Raw genomic sequence first — 18,079 nt, 5'->3', positions numbered from 1 at the left:
GTACATACTTTGGTAGAAGGCTTTAGTCCTGAGCAAAGGAAAAATACCACACAGACAGAGACATATCGTGACGTAGGCTATCAAGCTAACCGATTCCTTATAACATCAAGCCCTTCTCTTTCTGAACTGATTTGAGTTGCAAGTGTTATTGTCACGTATACAGCAGATTTAAACAGTACAGTGAAATGCTTAACTTGCGAGCTCTTTCCCAACAATGTGTAACCGATGTGAAATGGCTAACTAGTTAGCGGTGGTGCGTGCTAATAGCGTTTCAATTGGTGACGTCACTCGCTTTGAGACCTTGAAGTAGTGGTTCCCCGCGGCTTTTGTGGAGCGATGGGTAACTGTTGATGTGTGCAGAGGGTCCCTGGTTCGAGCCCAGGTTTGGTTTAAGTAGTGGGGGGGGGGTTAATTTAAAACAATTATTCAGTCAGATAAGCACTCCAAACAGTCTGCCCGACTGTATGGTCCTAAAGCACACCAATTGCCTCATTGTGTATCACATTCCAATGATAAAACTGGGAGGGGGCACGAAAATGCAATTTCAGAATGTGGGGGACATGCGCCCCCGTCCCCGTCCCCGTCCCCCCCCGTCCCCCGTCCCCAGTGAAAGTTGCGCCTCTGGTCATGTAAGTAGACTGATAATTATGGTCTTTGCGCCTCTCAACCAAGAGCTTCTTTGGAGAGAAAATGTAATTTCATACACTCCATTGTCAGAACAGATGCATATCTTTCCCCAATTGTAGTTCTGTTCCCAGATGAAACCAGAGAGACCTCTGACTACCAAGACTCAGAAGCTAAATGAACACTGGGGTTTCAAAGCTTTAATGCCAAAATATGTCTAGTTTTCTCATGTAGCAGAGCTTTTGAGCATTTAATCCACCCAGGTAATTGACTGCAGAGACATTTTAAAAACATACATCCACACACACCAAACAAGAGCACACACGCGCACATGCACCCACACACACATGCACGCATGTATGCCCACACACGCACACACACGCACGAACACCCACACGGTAAACATCTTCCCCATTATTGATATAGGTCTCAATAAGCTAATGGACCAAGACAGAGCCCTTCACTTCAGCTTTAATCCCTTAGAGTAACAGAGACAACACCTGCCTTCCTGTGCCATTGGCTCAACCTCCCAGCAGCACAATCTCACAAAAAGGCTCCACATCTACTCTGACAACAACTATCTTTTATTAATATTCTTTGAGAGGGAAAGCTAATATATTTTCGGAGAAAAAAAATGATTTCCAATATTTTGTAAAGTGGAAAAAGTTGGCATAAGAAGAGAAAAACTATGATATTATATGTTTTCTGAAAGGTTTTCTTGAATAGGCAGTTGGTTCTTCCTGTAATCTAATGTCTGTGAAATGGAGGAGACTGGAAAGTAACATGGTACTTTGGAAGCCATAAATGTGTATTGTCTGAGAAGCAGGCAAAGGGCAGATAGGTAATGGACCACATTTAACTTGTTAACGCTGTTAATCCAGATCTGTCACCGGTGTTTCACTAACTCTGTGAGGAGAAACACCATTAGCCAGGCGAGCTATCTAACGGGAAACTATTCATTGGGAATAATGAAGCGGAAAGGGAATGTGATGTTTTCGGAACTGGCAATAACACTGAAGGAAGGATTACTCTTACCGGTAATTAGTAGATCAGTAAAAAAAAACAGCCATCTTTACTTAACTTTAACGCAACATTTCACTAGAAACTTGATAAACCGTTACAACATATTAATCCGTCCAATGGCGCTCTACTGTCTTGGAAAAGAAAATACCTTGCCAAAAAAAAGTTACATCTCTTTAGTGTATTCTTCATTGGACATTGTGTAATGGTCTTTCCCAGAGAACTTTAATATATATTAGGCTGGTGAAATTTAGCCCTCATTATCCACAGTGAAAGGTAATCAGGCAGGACTGGGTTGTAGTGGAGCAGGAGCCAGAGGAGAGTAATGATGGCACTGATGCCCATCAACACTAACACCGGAGCACCTTGATTTACTCATGCAAGAGAGCCTCCCTGAAACAACTCTGAAATATCTACAACCCTCAGAAATATCTGTATCAAGATGATAGTTCTAACATTTACATTGTTCGCAAACAAAATATTTGGGGTTCCGATTTGAGGTGACAGTTGAACTGAACTCATGAGACATCTACAGTAGAAGTTCAATTGTTTATGAATCAATGGGTAAATATCATTCATTTAAAAGTCTAACAATGGATGTAGCAACTTCAGATTGCCCTTTTAAAGGTCTACAAGCTCTACTAAAGCTACTGAAGCCTACACGATAAACAAGATGAATTGAAGAATGCAAAATGAAGGCAAATAACGAGAGGAATCAAAAGACTAATAATTTGTTAGATTTGGTATATTTGTGAGTTTTTTCCCCTCATTAAAAAAAATCTGTGAATGACTCATGTTCAGAGATTAATGACCTAAATCAGGGGAACAAATTAATATAATTATATAATTAATATAATATAAATTAATATAATTATGTGCTTTATCATCCAGATTGCCACAAATGAATGCTCCTGACTAGAGTGTTTTTTGTGTTAATTTTACATTTACATTTAAGTCATTTAGCAGACGCTCTTATCCAGAGCGACTTACATCGTAATGAAACAAAACTATGACACAATGGATGTTGAGCATAATGTCCTCGATACTGTGCTTTAGCTATTTATAATACAACACCGGTAAGTGAACTAAAGTATGTCAATGGACGTCATTATACTTCATAATGTGGCACTTCAGAGGGCGGCAGCACAAAAGATTGCAAGCCTAAAGGTATCGCAGTACTGTTCAGCACCATGGACAGCACTAGCATCCTCAATAGTGTACAAAGCATTAGGAACACCTGCTCTTTCCATGACATAGACTGACCAGGTGAATCCAGGTGAAAGCTATGATCCCTTATTGATGTCACCTGTTAAATCCACTTCAAATTGGTGTAGATGAAGGGGAGGTGACAGGTTAAAGAAGGATTTTAAAGCCTTGAAACAATTGAGACATGAAATGTGTATGTGCCATTCAGAGGGTGAATGGGAAAGACAAAATACTTCAGTGCCTTTAAACGTGGTACCACCTATGGTAGTAGGTGCCAGGTCCACTGGTTTGTGTGAGGAACTGCAACACTGCTGGGTTTTTCATGCTCAACAGTTTCCTGTGTGTATCAAGAATGACACAACTGTGGAAAGCATTGGAGTCAACATGGGCCAGAAACCCTGTGGAACGCTTTTGACACCTTTTAGTCCATGCCCCAATGAATTGAGGCTGTCGTGAGGGCAAAAGGGGTACAACTCAATATTATGAAGGTGTTCCTATTGTTTTGTATACTCAGTGTTGATCCAGTAATATCAGTAGCCCCAATAGCACCAGCCTATTCAGCACCATGGACAGCAGCCACAAAAGCACCAGTAGTGTTCAGCACCATGGACAGCTGCCCCAATAACACCAGCCTATTCAGCACCATGGACAGCAGCCCCAATAGCACCAGCCTATTTTGCACCATGGACAGCACCCATCACTACATTTTCAATACCATGGGCAGAGTCAGCTGGACAAACAAGGGCTGTTTGGTAGCTTGAGCACTTTAAAAACAAATATTTTGATTTAGAAGTGTCCAACTTGCATACTTTTTCTGAAATGAGCAGAGGAATGCAGAGAAATAACATTATTTGAGCCAGCAATTGTATAAAATAACTTTTACAGCTGACTGCCTCAAGGGCTCTAAGGGGTGCAACTCAATATTATGAAGGTGTTCTTATTGTTTTGTATAATCAGTGTTGATCCAGTAGCCCCAATAGCACCAGCCTATTCAGCACCATGGACAGCAGCTACAAAAGCACCAGTTCTGTTTAGCACCATGGACAGCAGCCCCAATAGCACCAGCCTATTCAGCACCATGGACAGCAGCCCCAATAGCACCAGCCTATTTAGCACCATGGACAGCACCCATCACTACATTTTCAATACCATGGGCAGAGTCAGCTGGACAAACAAGGGCTGTTTGGTAGCTTGAGCACTTTAAAAACAAATATTTTGATTTAGAAGTGTCCAACTTGCATACTTTTTCTGAAATGAGCAGAGGAATGCAGAGAAATAACATTATTTGAGCCAGCAATTGTATAAAATAACTTTCACAGCTGACTGCCTCAAGGGCTCTAAATAATAAACTCAAAGCCAAACTCATCATTCTCAAATGTAGAGGAGACAAAGGTGAAAGTGTTGACTGAGTTTTCAAGCACTTTAATCCAAAACACAGACCCTGATTCACATACTGTTTTTGAAGGTCTAACAGGCATAGCAGAAGCCAAACCTCTCCGTCAGTGTTCCGTTTTTCCGTCCTCTGGATGGAAGTGAACTGATTCTATGCAGGTTTGGGGAGAATGGACCGGACAGACGCAGCAAACGGCATTTGTTTCAAATGACAAGCTTATTCAATGAATCCCTCTTTCGTTATTTTCTCCCTGTTCTGTTCACTGCTGCTGGCTACAGATTGGTCTAGGTGGCAATGATGGATGGTTAGAACAAACATTTCTGGACAGCTAATTAAAGAAATCTAATTCGATAAGGGGGCTCCAGACTTAAAGAGCATTAAATGCAGTGCCTGAAAGCAGGCTGAATCCAATTACCCATTGTCTTTAATGAGAGGGAGAAAGCTTAACAAGCTATTGGCACCCAGACTGATTATTTGGAGCATGATCCAAAAATGTTTTGGTCTCCTTTGATGAGCAACATTGAAAGACATTTAGAAATATAGTAATTATGTCTAAATGTAAAAATGGACACAGCCAAGTACTCAACTGCTCTACAATTCCCTCTCTCTACTACTGCATACAAACAGACAAGACAACTGAATGAGAGCAAGACACGCCTCTTGTAGACATAGTGGAAATGCAATTCAGTGAGTATCCGGTAAAGGTTCAATGCTAGAAGCAGCTTGTTGACCCTAACCAGGAAGGGTCTTGACTTCTGACTCAGTGAGATCAGTGATGAGCCCACGGCAATGTGTACCCAGTCGAAATGGTAAACACGATGACCTGGCTAAACATTAGCATTGACTTTGATGTTTGCATCCTCATCTTACACTTGGAGAAGGTTACTATTGCGTCCAGCCCAGAGGTTATGCTTATGAAGCAACGGGATGAACTATTGTAGCTTAGCATATGGGCCATTGATTTAACATCAATTGATGAGGTCTAGTTCTGGGCTGCATTTGACTTGTGTGTGGAGGCTGACAAATTGCAGTATGTTTTAAGACATTTTTAGATATTTAATTAACATTCCTCATACAGCATTATGTCCTTCAGGTGTCAGAGAAAGGAAGGCTTGTATTATGTCATCAGGTGTCAGAGAAAGGAAGGTTTGTATTATGTCATCAGGTGCCAGAGAATGAAAATACAAGCCTATGTTATCAGGTGTCAGAGAAAGGAAGGCTTGTATTATGTCATCGGGTGTCAGAGAAAGGTAGGCTTGTCATCAGGTGTCAGAGAAAGGTAGGCTTGTATTATGTCATCGGGTGTCAGAGAAAGGTAGGCTTGTCATCAGGTGTCAGAGAAAGGTAGGCTTGTATTATGTCATCAGGTGTCAGAGAAAGGTAGGCTTGTCATTGGGTGTCAGAGAAAGGAAGGCTTGTATTATGTCCTTCAGGTGTCAGAGAAAGGAAGGTTTGTATTATGTCATCAGGTGTCAGAGAAAGGAAGGCTTGTATTATGTCATCAGGTGTCAGAGAAAGGAAGGCTTGTCACCAGGTGTCAGAGAAAGGAAGGCTTGTATTATGTCCTTCAGGTGTCAGAGAAAGGAAGGCTTGTAATTATGTCATCAGGTGTCAGAGAAAGGAAGGCTTGTCACCAGGTGTCAGAGAAAGGAAGGCTTGTATTATGTCCTTCAGGTGTCAGAGAAAGGAAGGCTTGTAATTATGTCATCAGGTGTCAGAGAAAGGAAGGCTTGTCACCAGGTGTCAGAGAAAGGAAGGCTTGTATTATGTCCTTCAGTTGTCAGAGAAAGGAAGGCTTGTAATTATGTCATCAGGTGTCCGAGAAAGGAAGGCTTGTATTATGTCCTTCAGTTGTCAGAGAAAGGAAGGCTTCTATTATGTATGCAGTAGCTGTAGTGTGTTATGCAAATGATGCATATGCAGATGTATGCAACACCCTTGATAATTAAACCGATGTAGGCTACCGCTCTTTTTCACAGATCAGTTTGGGACATTGGGGATTAAATTCTGGTTCAGGGATCCTTGGGACATCCCTACCCTAAACCTTACAGAACCCTAAGCTTAAACATGTTAAATGTTAACTTCAATGGGAAAGGACATCCCAAGCCTAACAAAGGACACTTTCGTTTGCAGTTAGGCTACTTTCACCTTACATCTACAAAGGCAAGGCAACAGATTGTTGAGAATGTTCACGCTAATTGGATGACCCTTTGCATAATCATGCCAGCATTAAGTACAACGGGATAATGTAACTGTACACTTAAAATATATAAATATAGTATTGTAAACCTTTAATTCACATGAGTGTTATTGCAAAGGGTCAGAATTAACGAATTCCATATAGTTTTGTAGGTATGGGATAACGATCTTCACGTTGTGGTGTCATGTCGAGAAATTCCGGTTACACGTTTGTATGCGTTCTATAATTTAGGTAAATACAGTATTCCCGGCAAAATAATAACTTGTCCATTATATCCAAAAAAAAGTCGTTCACCCAGGATGACCATTCTATGAAACGGACAAATAGTGACAGCCAGTCTGATACACTGACTTTAGTAGGACCCTGCAATAGACTGGCACTTCATTCTGTAAAATCATTAGCATAAAAACATTTCAAACACTCTTTTCTTCTCAAAAATACAAGTAATGGGCAGAAAAAAGACTTACCATTCGCTCTAAAGCCATGTAAATCCTGTCCCGATTGTGCTTCTTAGAGAAAAACGCATCCTGAGGAATCCCTGAACACCGGGAACTCTATCGCCCTCTGTCTGCTTTGCCTTCCCGTTCCCGTTCTAAAGTGGCATTCAGAAACAGAAATCACACGCTCTCCTGCGATAAGTGGCAAAGTAGCCAGTGTGGAACTTGCTTGTATCAGAATAGGCTCCGTCTGAATTGATGACTGCTACTACTCGAGCGCCTGAACAGTAGTCTCCTTGGGTACTCTATGTATTAACCAGAGCGTCGCTGCTCAGAGAGGAAATGTCCATTGAAGCTGTGAATTCACAACAGCGCTACATCGCCGTAATCTAAATAGGACACAGTAAAACTCAGATTCATGTGCCCGCTGCGGATAGCTCACTATGGGCAGACCCAGCCTGGTCTCATCGACTAGAAGCAACATAGTAAACGTAAATCCAGGACACTCGAATTAGTATGATACTGTGTGTTATGTTTGGTATGGTTACATAAAACAGAGGCGGTTGGTCGGGATGGGTGAATGTATAATGCAAATGTCTAACAACCCAAAGGTTGCGAGTTCAAATCTCATCATGGACTATGTTAGCATTTTAATTAATTAGCATATTTTCAACTATTTACTTCTTTTGAGCTACTTTTCAACTACTTAGCATGCTAGCTAACCCTTCCCTAGCCTTAACCCTTTAGCTAACCCTTCACATAACCATTTGAGCTAATCCTTCCCCTAACCCTAATTCCTAAACTTCACCCTAACCGTCATACGAAATGTGCGAGATATCCACAAATGAATACATACCATACGAAAAATAACATATCATACTAAATACAGTGTGATGGATTTACAAAGAGAAAAATACGAATGGATATGAGACCAGGCTACAACCAAGCATGAGCTGTGTTCAAATCAAATTGTATTAGTCACATGTGCCTAATACAACAGGTAGACCTCACAGGTTCACCTCACAGTGAAATGCTTAGTTACGAGCCCCAAACCAGCAATGCAGTTAAAAAAATATATGGAGAAGAATAAGAAATAAAAGTAACAAGTAATTAAAGAGGAGCAGTAAATTAACAATAGCAAGACTATATACAGGGGATACCGGTACAGAGTCAATGTGCCGGTTAGTTGAGGTAATATGTACATGTTGGTAGAGTTATTAAAGTGACAATGCATAGATAGTAACCGAGTAGCAGCAGTGTAAAAGAGGGGGATAGGGGGGAGCAATCCAAATAGTCTGTGTAGCTATTTGATTCGGTGTTCAGGAGTATTATGGCTTGGGGGTAGAAGCTGTTTAGAAGAGTCTTGGACCTAGACTTGGCGCTCCGGTACTGCTTGCCATGCGGTAGAAGAAAGAACAGTCTATGACTAGGCTGGAGTCTTTGACAATTATTAGGGCCTTCCTCGGACACTGCCTGGGATAGAGGTCCTGGATGGCAGGAAGCTTGGCCACAGTGATGTACTGGGCCAGTCGCACTACCCTCTGTAGTGCCTTGTGGTCAGAGGCCGAGCAGTGTCCATACCAGGCAGTGATGCAACCAGTTGGTGGTGTAGGATTTTGTGGAGCGACAGGTAACGATGTTATATAACCTATTCAAATAACTAATGACTCCTCAACATGTGACATGATCGTGGAATGCCAAGAGACTGTTGACTATTGTGCAAGTATAGTACTGTCACCTACACTTACTCTTGCCAAATTGCTTTTAATTTATGTTTTTTTTTTAGAAAGTGAAAATTGCATCATCAAACATCCTACTAAGTGTAACAGTATTGCTTCTGTCCCTCTAATCGCCTCAATCTGGGCTTGAACCAGGAATCCTCTGCACACATGAACAACAGTCACACTTAAAGCATCGTTACCTGTTGCTCCACACAATCCACAACCACTGCAGAACAAGGGAAATAACTACTTCAAGGTCTCAGAGTGAGTGACATCACAGATTGAAACGCTGCTAGCGCGCACCGCTAACTAGCTAGCAATTTCACACTAGTTACATAAGCATGGACCGACAGCATCTACTATTTTTGGTCCTTTTTTTGGCGCGGTCCAGACCGGCCTTGATTTCAACGTCCACGGACGTTGATTTTAGGTCTGTTCCGGAACGGACCAAATCTGAACCAGTCATAGACGTCTGTGTTTGCTTCAGATTTTTCATTAGAATAATAACAAACATGCTTTGCAAGTCTTTGTTTTTACATGACATTTACGTCATTCAGCATGCATGCAGGACTTTAAGGCGCTGTGGATAAAAGTCTTTGCGAGATGGCATATATTATTATATTCATACCTCTTGATTTATTCAACATTTTGAAAGACTGAATTGAAAATGTATTAAAAAAAAAAAAATTCTCTCACCCATATACACACAATTCCCAAATAATGACAATGTGATTTATTGAAAATGAAATACAGAAATCTCATTTACATAAGTATTCACACCCATTCACTATGAAACTACAAATTGAGCTCAGGTGCATCCAATTTTCCTTCCTAATGTCCCTACAACGTGATTGGTGTCCACCTGTGGCCAATTGAATTGTTTGGGCATGATTTAGAAAGAATCACACCTGTCTATATAAGGTCCCACATTTGACACTGCATGTCAGGACAGAAACTATAGTATGAAGTACAAGGAACTGTCTGTAGAGCTCCAATATATAATTGTGATGAGGCATATATCTGGGGAAAGGTATAAAACCATTTCTGGAGTGTTGAAAGTTTTCAAGAGCCTAGTGGTCGCCATCATTGGTGAAATTGAAAAAAAATATGAAACTACTCCATACATCCAACCAAACTGAGCAAACATGCAAGAAGGACCTTGGTCAGGGAGGTGACGAAGAACCCAATATTAACCCTGATAGAACTACAGAGTTCCTTGGCTGAGATGAGAGAACATCCCAGTCTCTAAAGCACTTCACCAATCTGGGCTTTATGGGAGAGTAGCCAGAAGCCACTGCTGAGAATAAGGCACATGACACCATGCATGGAGTTTGTAAAAAGGCACTTGAAAGACTAAGTGCATAAGGCAAATGTTTCTGTGGTTTGATGACAGAAACTTAACTCTTTGGCCTGAATGCAAAGCGTTATGTCTGGAGAAAACCAGGCACAAATCATCACTCGTCTAACACAATCCCTACCATGAAGCATGGCGGTGGTAGAATCATGCTATCGGGATGCTTTTCAGAGGCAGGGACTTGGAGACTGGTAAGGATAGAGGTAATAATAAAGAAAACCAAATACAGGCAAATCCTTGATGAGAACCTGCTTCAGAGCAAACAACCTCAGAACTGATATCTTCACCCCAGTCTAACAGGAAAATGACCCCAAGAATGACCCCAAGCAATACAGCTGGAATGGCTTCAGAACAAGAATGTAAAAGTCCTTGAGTGGCATAGCCAAAGCCCAGACTTGAATCTTATTGAAAATCTGTGGAAAGACTTGAAGATTGCTGTTCCCCGTCACTCCCCATCTAATTTAAAAGAGCTTGAGAAAATCTCCAAGGAAGAATAATAGAAAGTCCCAAATCCAAATGTGCAAAGCTGATACAGACATATCCAAGACTCAAAGCTGTAATCAACATCAGGAAAATATGTCTTTTCACCTTTCATTCAGAACCTAAAATGAACCTAACAGCAAGGTCTGGAAAATGTGTATTTTCAAAGTCATTTTACACACTAGGATGGGTCTACAGTTATATTGTCTTTCCACCTCTAATAGTAAAAGGTTTGAGTGCAGAGCAATTATAGCATAGTGGCTTTACCTTCTGTCCATCTGTTCAATGAGTAGGATTACATCAAATCCTGTTGAGCCAGGGTATTCAGAAAGCCAAGGACTAGTAGTAAGTGGTCATCAAATCAACTGTGATAGAGTCGAGCAATGATAAAAAAAGGATTTGTAATCCATTTGTGTGAATGATGTAACACGAGTTACTAGGCAGGTCTCCATTGACCCAGGTAAAAATAAAAAATAAAAAAACATTACGACATGTGTAATGAAAACGGTTGATGAAAACACATTTTCTAACCATCAACAACATTTTGATCCGTTCAACAGGGTGCATTTTCATTTTGATGATGGAAACATTGTTCTTCAACACTGAAATATAAACATGCAACAAATTCCCGAGTGGCGCAGCGGTATAATGCACAGCATCTCAATGCTAGAGGAGTCACTACAGACACACTGGTTCGAATCCAGGCTTTATCACACCCGGCTGTGATTGGGAGTCCTATAGGGCGGCGCCCAGCGTTGGCCGGTGTAAGCCTTCATTGTAAATAAGAATTTGTTCTTAACTGACTTGTCTAGTTAAGTAAGAGTTTACTGAGTTACAGTTCATATAAGAAAATCTGTCAATTTAAATTATTTAATTTGGCCTTAAATCTATGGATTTCACATGACTGCGTGTTCAGATATGCCTCTGTTGGTCACAGATACCTTAAAAAAAGAGAGGGGTCAGTATCTGGTGTGACCACGATTTGCCTCATGCAGCGCGACATCTCCTTCGTATAGAGTTGATTGTGGCCTGTTGAATGTTGTCCCACTCCTCTTCAATGGCTGTGCGAAGTTGCAGGATATTGACGAGAACTGGCACACTGTCGATCCACAGCATCCCAAACTTGCTCAATGGGTGACATGTCTGGTGAGAATGCAGGCCAAGGAAGAACAGACATTTTCAGCTTCCAGGAATTGTGTACAGATCTTTGAAACATGGGGCTGTGCATTATCATGCTGAAACATGAGGTGATGACAGTGGATGAATGGCACGGTAATGGATCTCATCACGGTATTTCTGTGCATTCAAATTGCAATCGATAAAATGCAATAGTGTTCATTGTCCGTAGCTTATGCCTGCTTGCCCATACCATAACCCCACCACCACGGGGCACTCTGTTCACGATTTTGACATCAGAAAACCGCTCACCCACACGATGCCATAAACGCTGTCTGCCATCTGCCAGGTACCGTTGAAATTGGGATTCACACTTCTCCAGCGTGCCAGTGGCCATTCAAGGTGAGCGTTTGCCCACTGAAGTTGGTAACGATGCCAAACTGCAGTCAGGTCAAGACCCTGGTGAGGACAACGAGCATGCAGATAAGTTTCCCTGAAACAGTTTCTTACAGTTTGTGCAGAAATTCTTCGGTTGTGCAAACCGATAATTTCATCAGCTGTCCAGGTGGTTGTTCTCAGACAGTCCCGCAGGTGAAGAAGCCAGATATGGAGGTCCTGAGCTAGCGTGCTTACATGTGGTCTGCAGTTGCTAAGCCGGTTTAAATTCTCTAAAACGACGTTGGAGGTGGCTAATGGTAAATATATTAACATTAAAGTCTCTGACAACAGCTCTGGTGGACATTCCTGCAGTCAATATGCCAGTTGCATCTGTGACATTGTGTTGTGTGCCAAAACTGCACATTTTAGAGTGGCCTTTTAATTTCCCCAGCACAAGGTGCACCTGTGTAAAAACCATGCTGTTTAATCGGCTTCTAAATAATCCATCTACCTGCCAGGTGTGGCATAACTTCGCAAAGGAGAAATGCTCACTAACAGGCATGTAAACAAATTTGTGCAGCAAATTTGAGAGAAATAAGCTTTTTGTGCATATGGAACATTTTTGGGATAATTTATTTCAGCTCATGTTGAATTTTTGTTCAATGTATAAAGCTCTACTCCACTTTTAATTCTAAATGCCTACTGCTTGCTGAAAATAAACATTTAAACTATACAAATTGTTTCTTTGCTGGGCAAGGATTGTCCTGACTTTCAATAATGCCCGAATTGCTTCGCCCTGCTTTTCTGGTTGGCTGGCAAGCTTCACCATCCACTTATTTCCGATCTACAGGAGTGCAAGTTTCACAATGGCACGGACCATGGCGATACATTCAGGCACATGGGAATTATTAGAATATGGAAAATATTAGTCAATTATTGCATTCTACCCGCAGGCTACCTGAGACATGAACCAGATAGGTGGGAAGGCATACAGGGTGTCGCCAATTTATAAATGCCTTATTTGCCTAAATGGGTTAATGGAGACTCTTCAACCACAACCTTTTAATTCAACACTGCACAGTGGTTGCTCAACTAAAAGTTTTGAGATTATGCTGTGGGTCATTTGTGGTTCAGTACGGTACCCAGTGTCACTGCTTCATTGCTCCAGACCAGTGCAAGAGGGAGTTAGAGCACTGATTATGCTTTTGGGTCCTACTGTGGTCTCTAACTGACGATGAATGGTGAACATAAACCTAATAGAAACTGATAATTGTGCACAACTTCAGAATTTAATTTCAATTAACTGAATGATGAGGATGAAGGTGATTGAATTTAGAACAATAGTGAAAGAATTGCTATTTCCCTGTCCTGCACGCGCACACCCGGAAAAATACACATGTTTTTTTGTTACTACTTTGGATAAAAAATAAATAATTACCAACATTCTTTCTGATAGTCTTTAATAAATAAATATTTTGGTTATCCTGACCTGGACACCATGTAATATAATAGTCAATTATGGGCTATTAGCAGGACAATAGACTCACCATGTATTATAATAGACCATTATGGACTATTAGCAGGACAATAGACTCACCATGTATTATAATAGACATTATGGACTATTAGCAGGACAATAGACTCACCATGTATTATAATAGACCATTATGGGCTATTAGCAGGACAATAGACTCACCATGTATTATAATAATATGGACTATTAGCAGGACAATAGACTCACCATGTATTATAATAGACCATTATGGACTATTAGCAGGACAATAGACTCACCATGTATTATAATAGACCATTATGGACTATTAGCAGGACAATAGACTCACCATGTATTATAATAGACCATTATGGACTATTAGCAGGACAATAGACTCACCATGTATTATAATAGACCATTATGGACTATTAGCAGGACAATAGACTCACCATGTATTATAATAGACATTATGGGCTATTAGCAGGACAATAGACTCACCATGTATTATAATAGACATTATGGACTATTAGCAGGACAATAGACTCACCATGTATTATAATAGACCATTATGGACTATTAGCAGGACAATAGACTCACCATTTATTATAATAGACACTATGGGCTATTAGCAGGACAATAGACTCACCATGTATTATAATAGACCATTATGGACTATTAGCAGGACAATAGACTCACCATGTATTATAATAGACATTATGGACTATTAGCAGGACAATAGACTCACCATGTATTATAATAGACCATTATGGACTATTAGCAGGACAATAGACTCACCATGTATTATAATAGACATTATGGACTATTAGCAGGACAATAGACTCACCATGTATTATAATAGACCATTATGGACTATTAGCAGGACAATAGACTCACCATGTATTATAATAGACATTATGGACTATTAGCAGGACAATAGACTCACCATGTATTATAATAGACCATTATGGACTATTAGCAGAACAATAGACTCACATGTATTATTAGACCATTATGGACTATTAGCAGAACAATAGACTCACCATGTATTATAATAGACCATTATGGACTATTAGCAGGACAATAGACTCACCATGTATTATAATAGACATTATGGACTATTAGCAGGACAATAGACTCACCATGTATTATAATAGACCATTATGGGCTATTAGCAGGACAATAGACTCACCATGTATTATAATAGACATTATGGGCTATTAGCAGGACAATAGACTCACCATGTATTATAATAGACCATTATGGACTATTAGCAGAACAATAGACTCACCATGTATTATAATAGACCATTATGGACTATTAGCAGACAATAGACTCACCATGTATTATAATAGACATTATGGACTATTAGCAGGACAATAGACTCTTGCCAACACCTCCCAGTAGTTTGATACTTTGTGCAAGGCAATTGATCAGCATCAGCATTAAAAACTTTGTGGATGGGGCCTCCCGAGTGGCGAAACAGTCTAAGACTGCATCACGTTGCTACAGATGCTGGTTCGATACCCGTGCCGACCGCGGCCCGGGAGATACATGAGGCAACGGTGGGCTTTTGATTTCTCTCCCTCTAAAAACAGAAATATATAATTATAAATAGCAAACTGGCTTTATGTTTCATCCTATGTTCAAGAATGGCCTTTTTCATCGCTCACGTTCGGTTATTTGAAAACACATTAATCTCCAAAATAGTTATTTTTTAAACAAACCAGAGAAAGTTGGTTGCAATTTCAGTTGCAATTTCCACCAGAAAAGACAGAACAAATAATACAACAAGTATTGTGGTTAAACTCAAATATACTAATTGATTTAAAAAAAAACTTTATTGGCTGAACTAGATTCTCAGTTCCTCCTGAAAGCCCTAATCTGCTCACTTAAATTAATAGAGGTACACTTAAATGAATAGATACAGTATGTTGTTATAGCATAATCAAAGTGAGGACAAATCGGCGATCTGCTGTATACTTATGGCCTATTGTAAGCTGAAATTCACACCTTTCCAGTACCTTTCCAGTACTCCTCACCACCTCCCAAACTACACCTGAAAAAAGCTCATTGGTTGCCAAGAAAGCGATTTAGTTTTGCTAGATTCTTAACATGTGTACGCAGCTTGTGTGTTTTGGAGTCACTTAATTCTTAATTGATCTACCGTTTCTATCATAGGCCACTGTAATCGATGAGGGCTCAGGGCGGTACCATTCTGCCCATCTGATTAAGGTGCTCATGGATCAGATTCAAACTTTGAAGACCGAGATTGGGTCATTGAAGGCAGACCAGCAGAAAGAGAAACCGTAGATAATGAGGGCAGAGAAACGGGCGACAACTGGTGCATTGGTCCAGAGACAGGCGGTATTGGCAGAGAGTCACTCGTCATTTGGCGGAGAGTCAGGCGGCATTGGCGGAGAGTCAGGCGGCATTGGCGGAGAGAGAGTCAGGCGGCATTGGGGGAGAGTCAGGGGAGAGTCAGGCGGCATTGGCGGAGAGTCAGGCGGCATTGGGGGAGAGTCAGGCGGCATTGGGGGAGAGTCAGGCGGCATTGGGGGAGAGTCAGGCGGCATTGGGGGAGAGTCAGGCGGCATTGGGGGAGAGTCGGAGGCGGCATTGGGGAGAGTCTGGCGGCATTGGGGGAGAGTCAGGCGGCATTGGGGGAGAGTCAGGCGGCATTGGCGGAGAGTCAGGCAGCATTGGGGGAGAGTCAGGCGGCATTTGGCGGCATTGGGGGAGAGTCAGGCGGCATTGGGGGGGGATTTGGTGGAGTCAGGCGGCATTGTCATTTGGGGAGAGTCAGGCGGCATTGGGGGAGAGTCTGGCGGCATTGGGGGAGAGTCTCAGGCGGCATTCAGGCGGGGGAGAGTCAGGCGGCATTGGGGGAGAGTCCAGGCGGCATTGGGGGAGAGTCAGGCGGCATTGGGGAGAGTCAGGCGGCATTGGGGGAGAGTCAGGCGGCATTGGCGGAGAGTCAGGCGGCATTGGCGGAGAGTCAGGCGGCATTGGGGGAGAGTCAGGCGGCATTGGGGGAGAGTCTGGCGGCATTGGGGGAGAGTCTGGCGGCATTGGGGGAGAGTCTGGCGGCATTGGGGGAGAGTCTGGCGGCATTGGGGGAGAGTCAGGCGGCATTGGGGGAGAGTCAGGCGGCATTGGGGGAGAGTCAGGCGGCATTGATTGGGGGAGAGTCACTCGTCATTTGGCGGAGAGTCAGGCGGCATTGGGGGAGAGTCACTCGTCATTTGGCGGAGAGTCAGGCGGCATGGGGAGAGTCAGGCGGGGGGAGAGTCAGGCGGCATTGGGGGAGATTCAGGCGGCATTGGGGGAGAGTCAGGCGGCATTGGGGGAGAGTCTGGCGGCATTGGGGGAGAGTCAGGCGTCATTTGGCGGAGAGTCACTCGGCATTGGGGGAGAGTCAGGCGGCATTGGGGGAGAGTCAGGCGGCATTGGGGGAGAGTCAGGCGGAGAATGACCCGTTCAAGAGGGAGAGGAACAAGATGGAGTCACAATCCATGCCAGGCACACCTGTGAGCTCTCCGACAGGCAGAGTCAACATATGTGGCAGGTTTGTCAGGTCGTCGGTTCACCCTGATATTTCCATTTCCATTCCTCTTCTGACAACAGAACTTGACCAACTGCTCACCAGGCACAGCAAGGGCCAACTGGACCTTTATGCTGTTCTGCTATTCCAAGGATGTGTAACCAAAGAGAGATACCACGAGCCGACACAGAATACCAACTAGGATGGATCCCGAAGAAAACGTAGCTTACCAGTGAGCCTCTGGGTGTTCATCATTAACACTGTGTCTCAGAAATGTCTGTCCATGACTAATGCAACCCGAAAAAGCAGTAAAAGCAGTAAAAGTTAATGAGTACTTGAGGTCGTCAAGACATGGTCTGGACATGGCCTGCTCTCCCTTATGTAAGGAATTAGGCACTTTACCATGTTTACTACAGTAAGTACTGTAGGCTATATTTACTTGTCAGACTGCAGAGTAGCCTAATAAACAAATGCAGGCGGCTTCTAGCTTCAAAATGCTTGAAATGCTTTATTATTCAAATATAAAAAAGCGCGTGTTGGCGACCTCATGTAACCGCAACATGTCAGATAAAGCATATACTGTACAGTACAGTATTTCTTCATCAGCATCTTTATGCTTTCGTTAATAGAATAATGATAAAAATACTCTTTCACAATGCATTTATTTCGTTATGGATCTATAATGAATTGCTATGGGAATAAATATCACTGAATGACAGAAATATTGGAACAAGGTAGGCTAATGAAGGTAAACAAATTGTTGCTTAGTGGAAAAAAACGTTCAAAATTAATGGAAGAGACAGCATTCAGAGGTCAAGACAGTGCTGCCCGGAGACCAGCATGGGGACTGTTCTTGATAAACCAACGCTATTTTTTTTTCACTGAATCTCAATTTGAGACTACAATTAGACTACAATTAGGGTGTGGAAATGTTAGGATTATTTTGCTCTTACTGTAATACTGTAGGCTACTCCCGACCGCGTTGTACAGCGCCATTATGGGCTATTAGTAGGACAATAGACTCGTTAAGAAGGAGGGTATCGTCAAATGTGTTCCTTAGTTAGGTTGGCCAATCACAACCGGCCGTGATTGGGAGTCCCATAGGGCGGCGCACAAT

The 18,079-nt window shown here is 42.1% G+C and overlaps 2 protein-coding genes across 5 annotated transcripts in view; one reads left to right on the top strand and one right to left on the bottom strand.

Annotated features, from left to right (window-relative positions):
- Positions 1 to 18,079, bottom strand: part of LOC124048149 (protocadherin-15-like) — a 353,300-nt gene that overhangs the window by 284,510 nt on the left and 50,711 nt on the right. For 2 of the 4 annotated variants that reach the window (XM_046368626.1, XM_046368628.1), the window contains exon 1: positions 6,911 to 7,217. The exons of the other annotated variants lie outside the window; for them this stretch is intronic. The gene's annotated coding sequence lies outside the window, so the exon portion shown is untranslated. Of the gene's footprint in view, positions 1 to 6,910; positions 7,218 to 18,079 lie in introns of those variants that run through there. 4 annotated transcript variants of the gene reach the window in all.
- Positions 3,890 to 16,893, top strand: LOC123989616 (glycine-rich cell wall structural protein-like). The gene is made up of 2 exons (XM_046290735.1): positions 3,890 to 4,036; positions 15,796 to 16,893. Exons 1-2 carry the CDS (start codon positions 3,890 to 3,892, stop codon positions 16,891 to 16,893), a joined length of 1,245 nt encoding a protein of 414 aa, XP_046146691.1.

Source organism: Oncorhynchus gorbuscha, linkage group LG11 (genome assembly GCF_021184085.1).
Source record: "Oncorhynchus gorbuscha isolate QuinsamMale2020 ecotype Even-year linkage group LG11, OgorEven_v1.0, whole genome shotgun sequence".
Classification (NCBI taxonomy): domain Eukaryota; kingdom Metazoa; phylum Chordata; class Actinopteri; order Salmoniformes; family Salmonidae; genus Oncorhynchus; species Oncorhynchus gorbuscha.
Note: the sequence above shows the minus strand (reverse complement) of the source record. Positions and strands in the feature narration are given on the sequence as shown.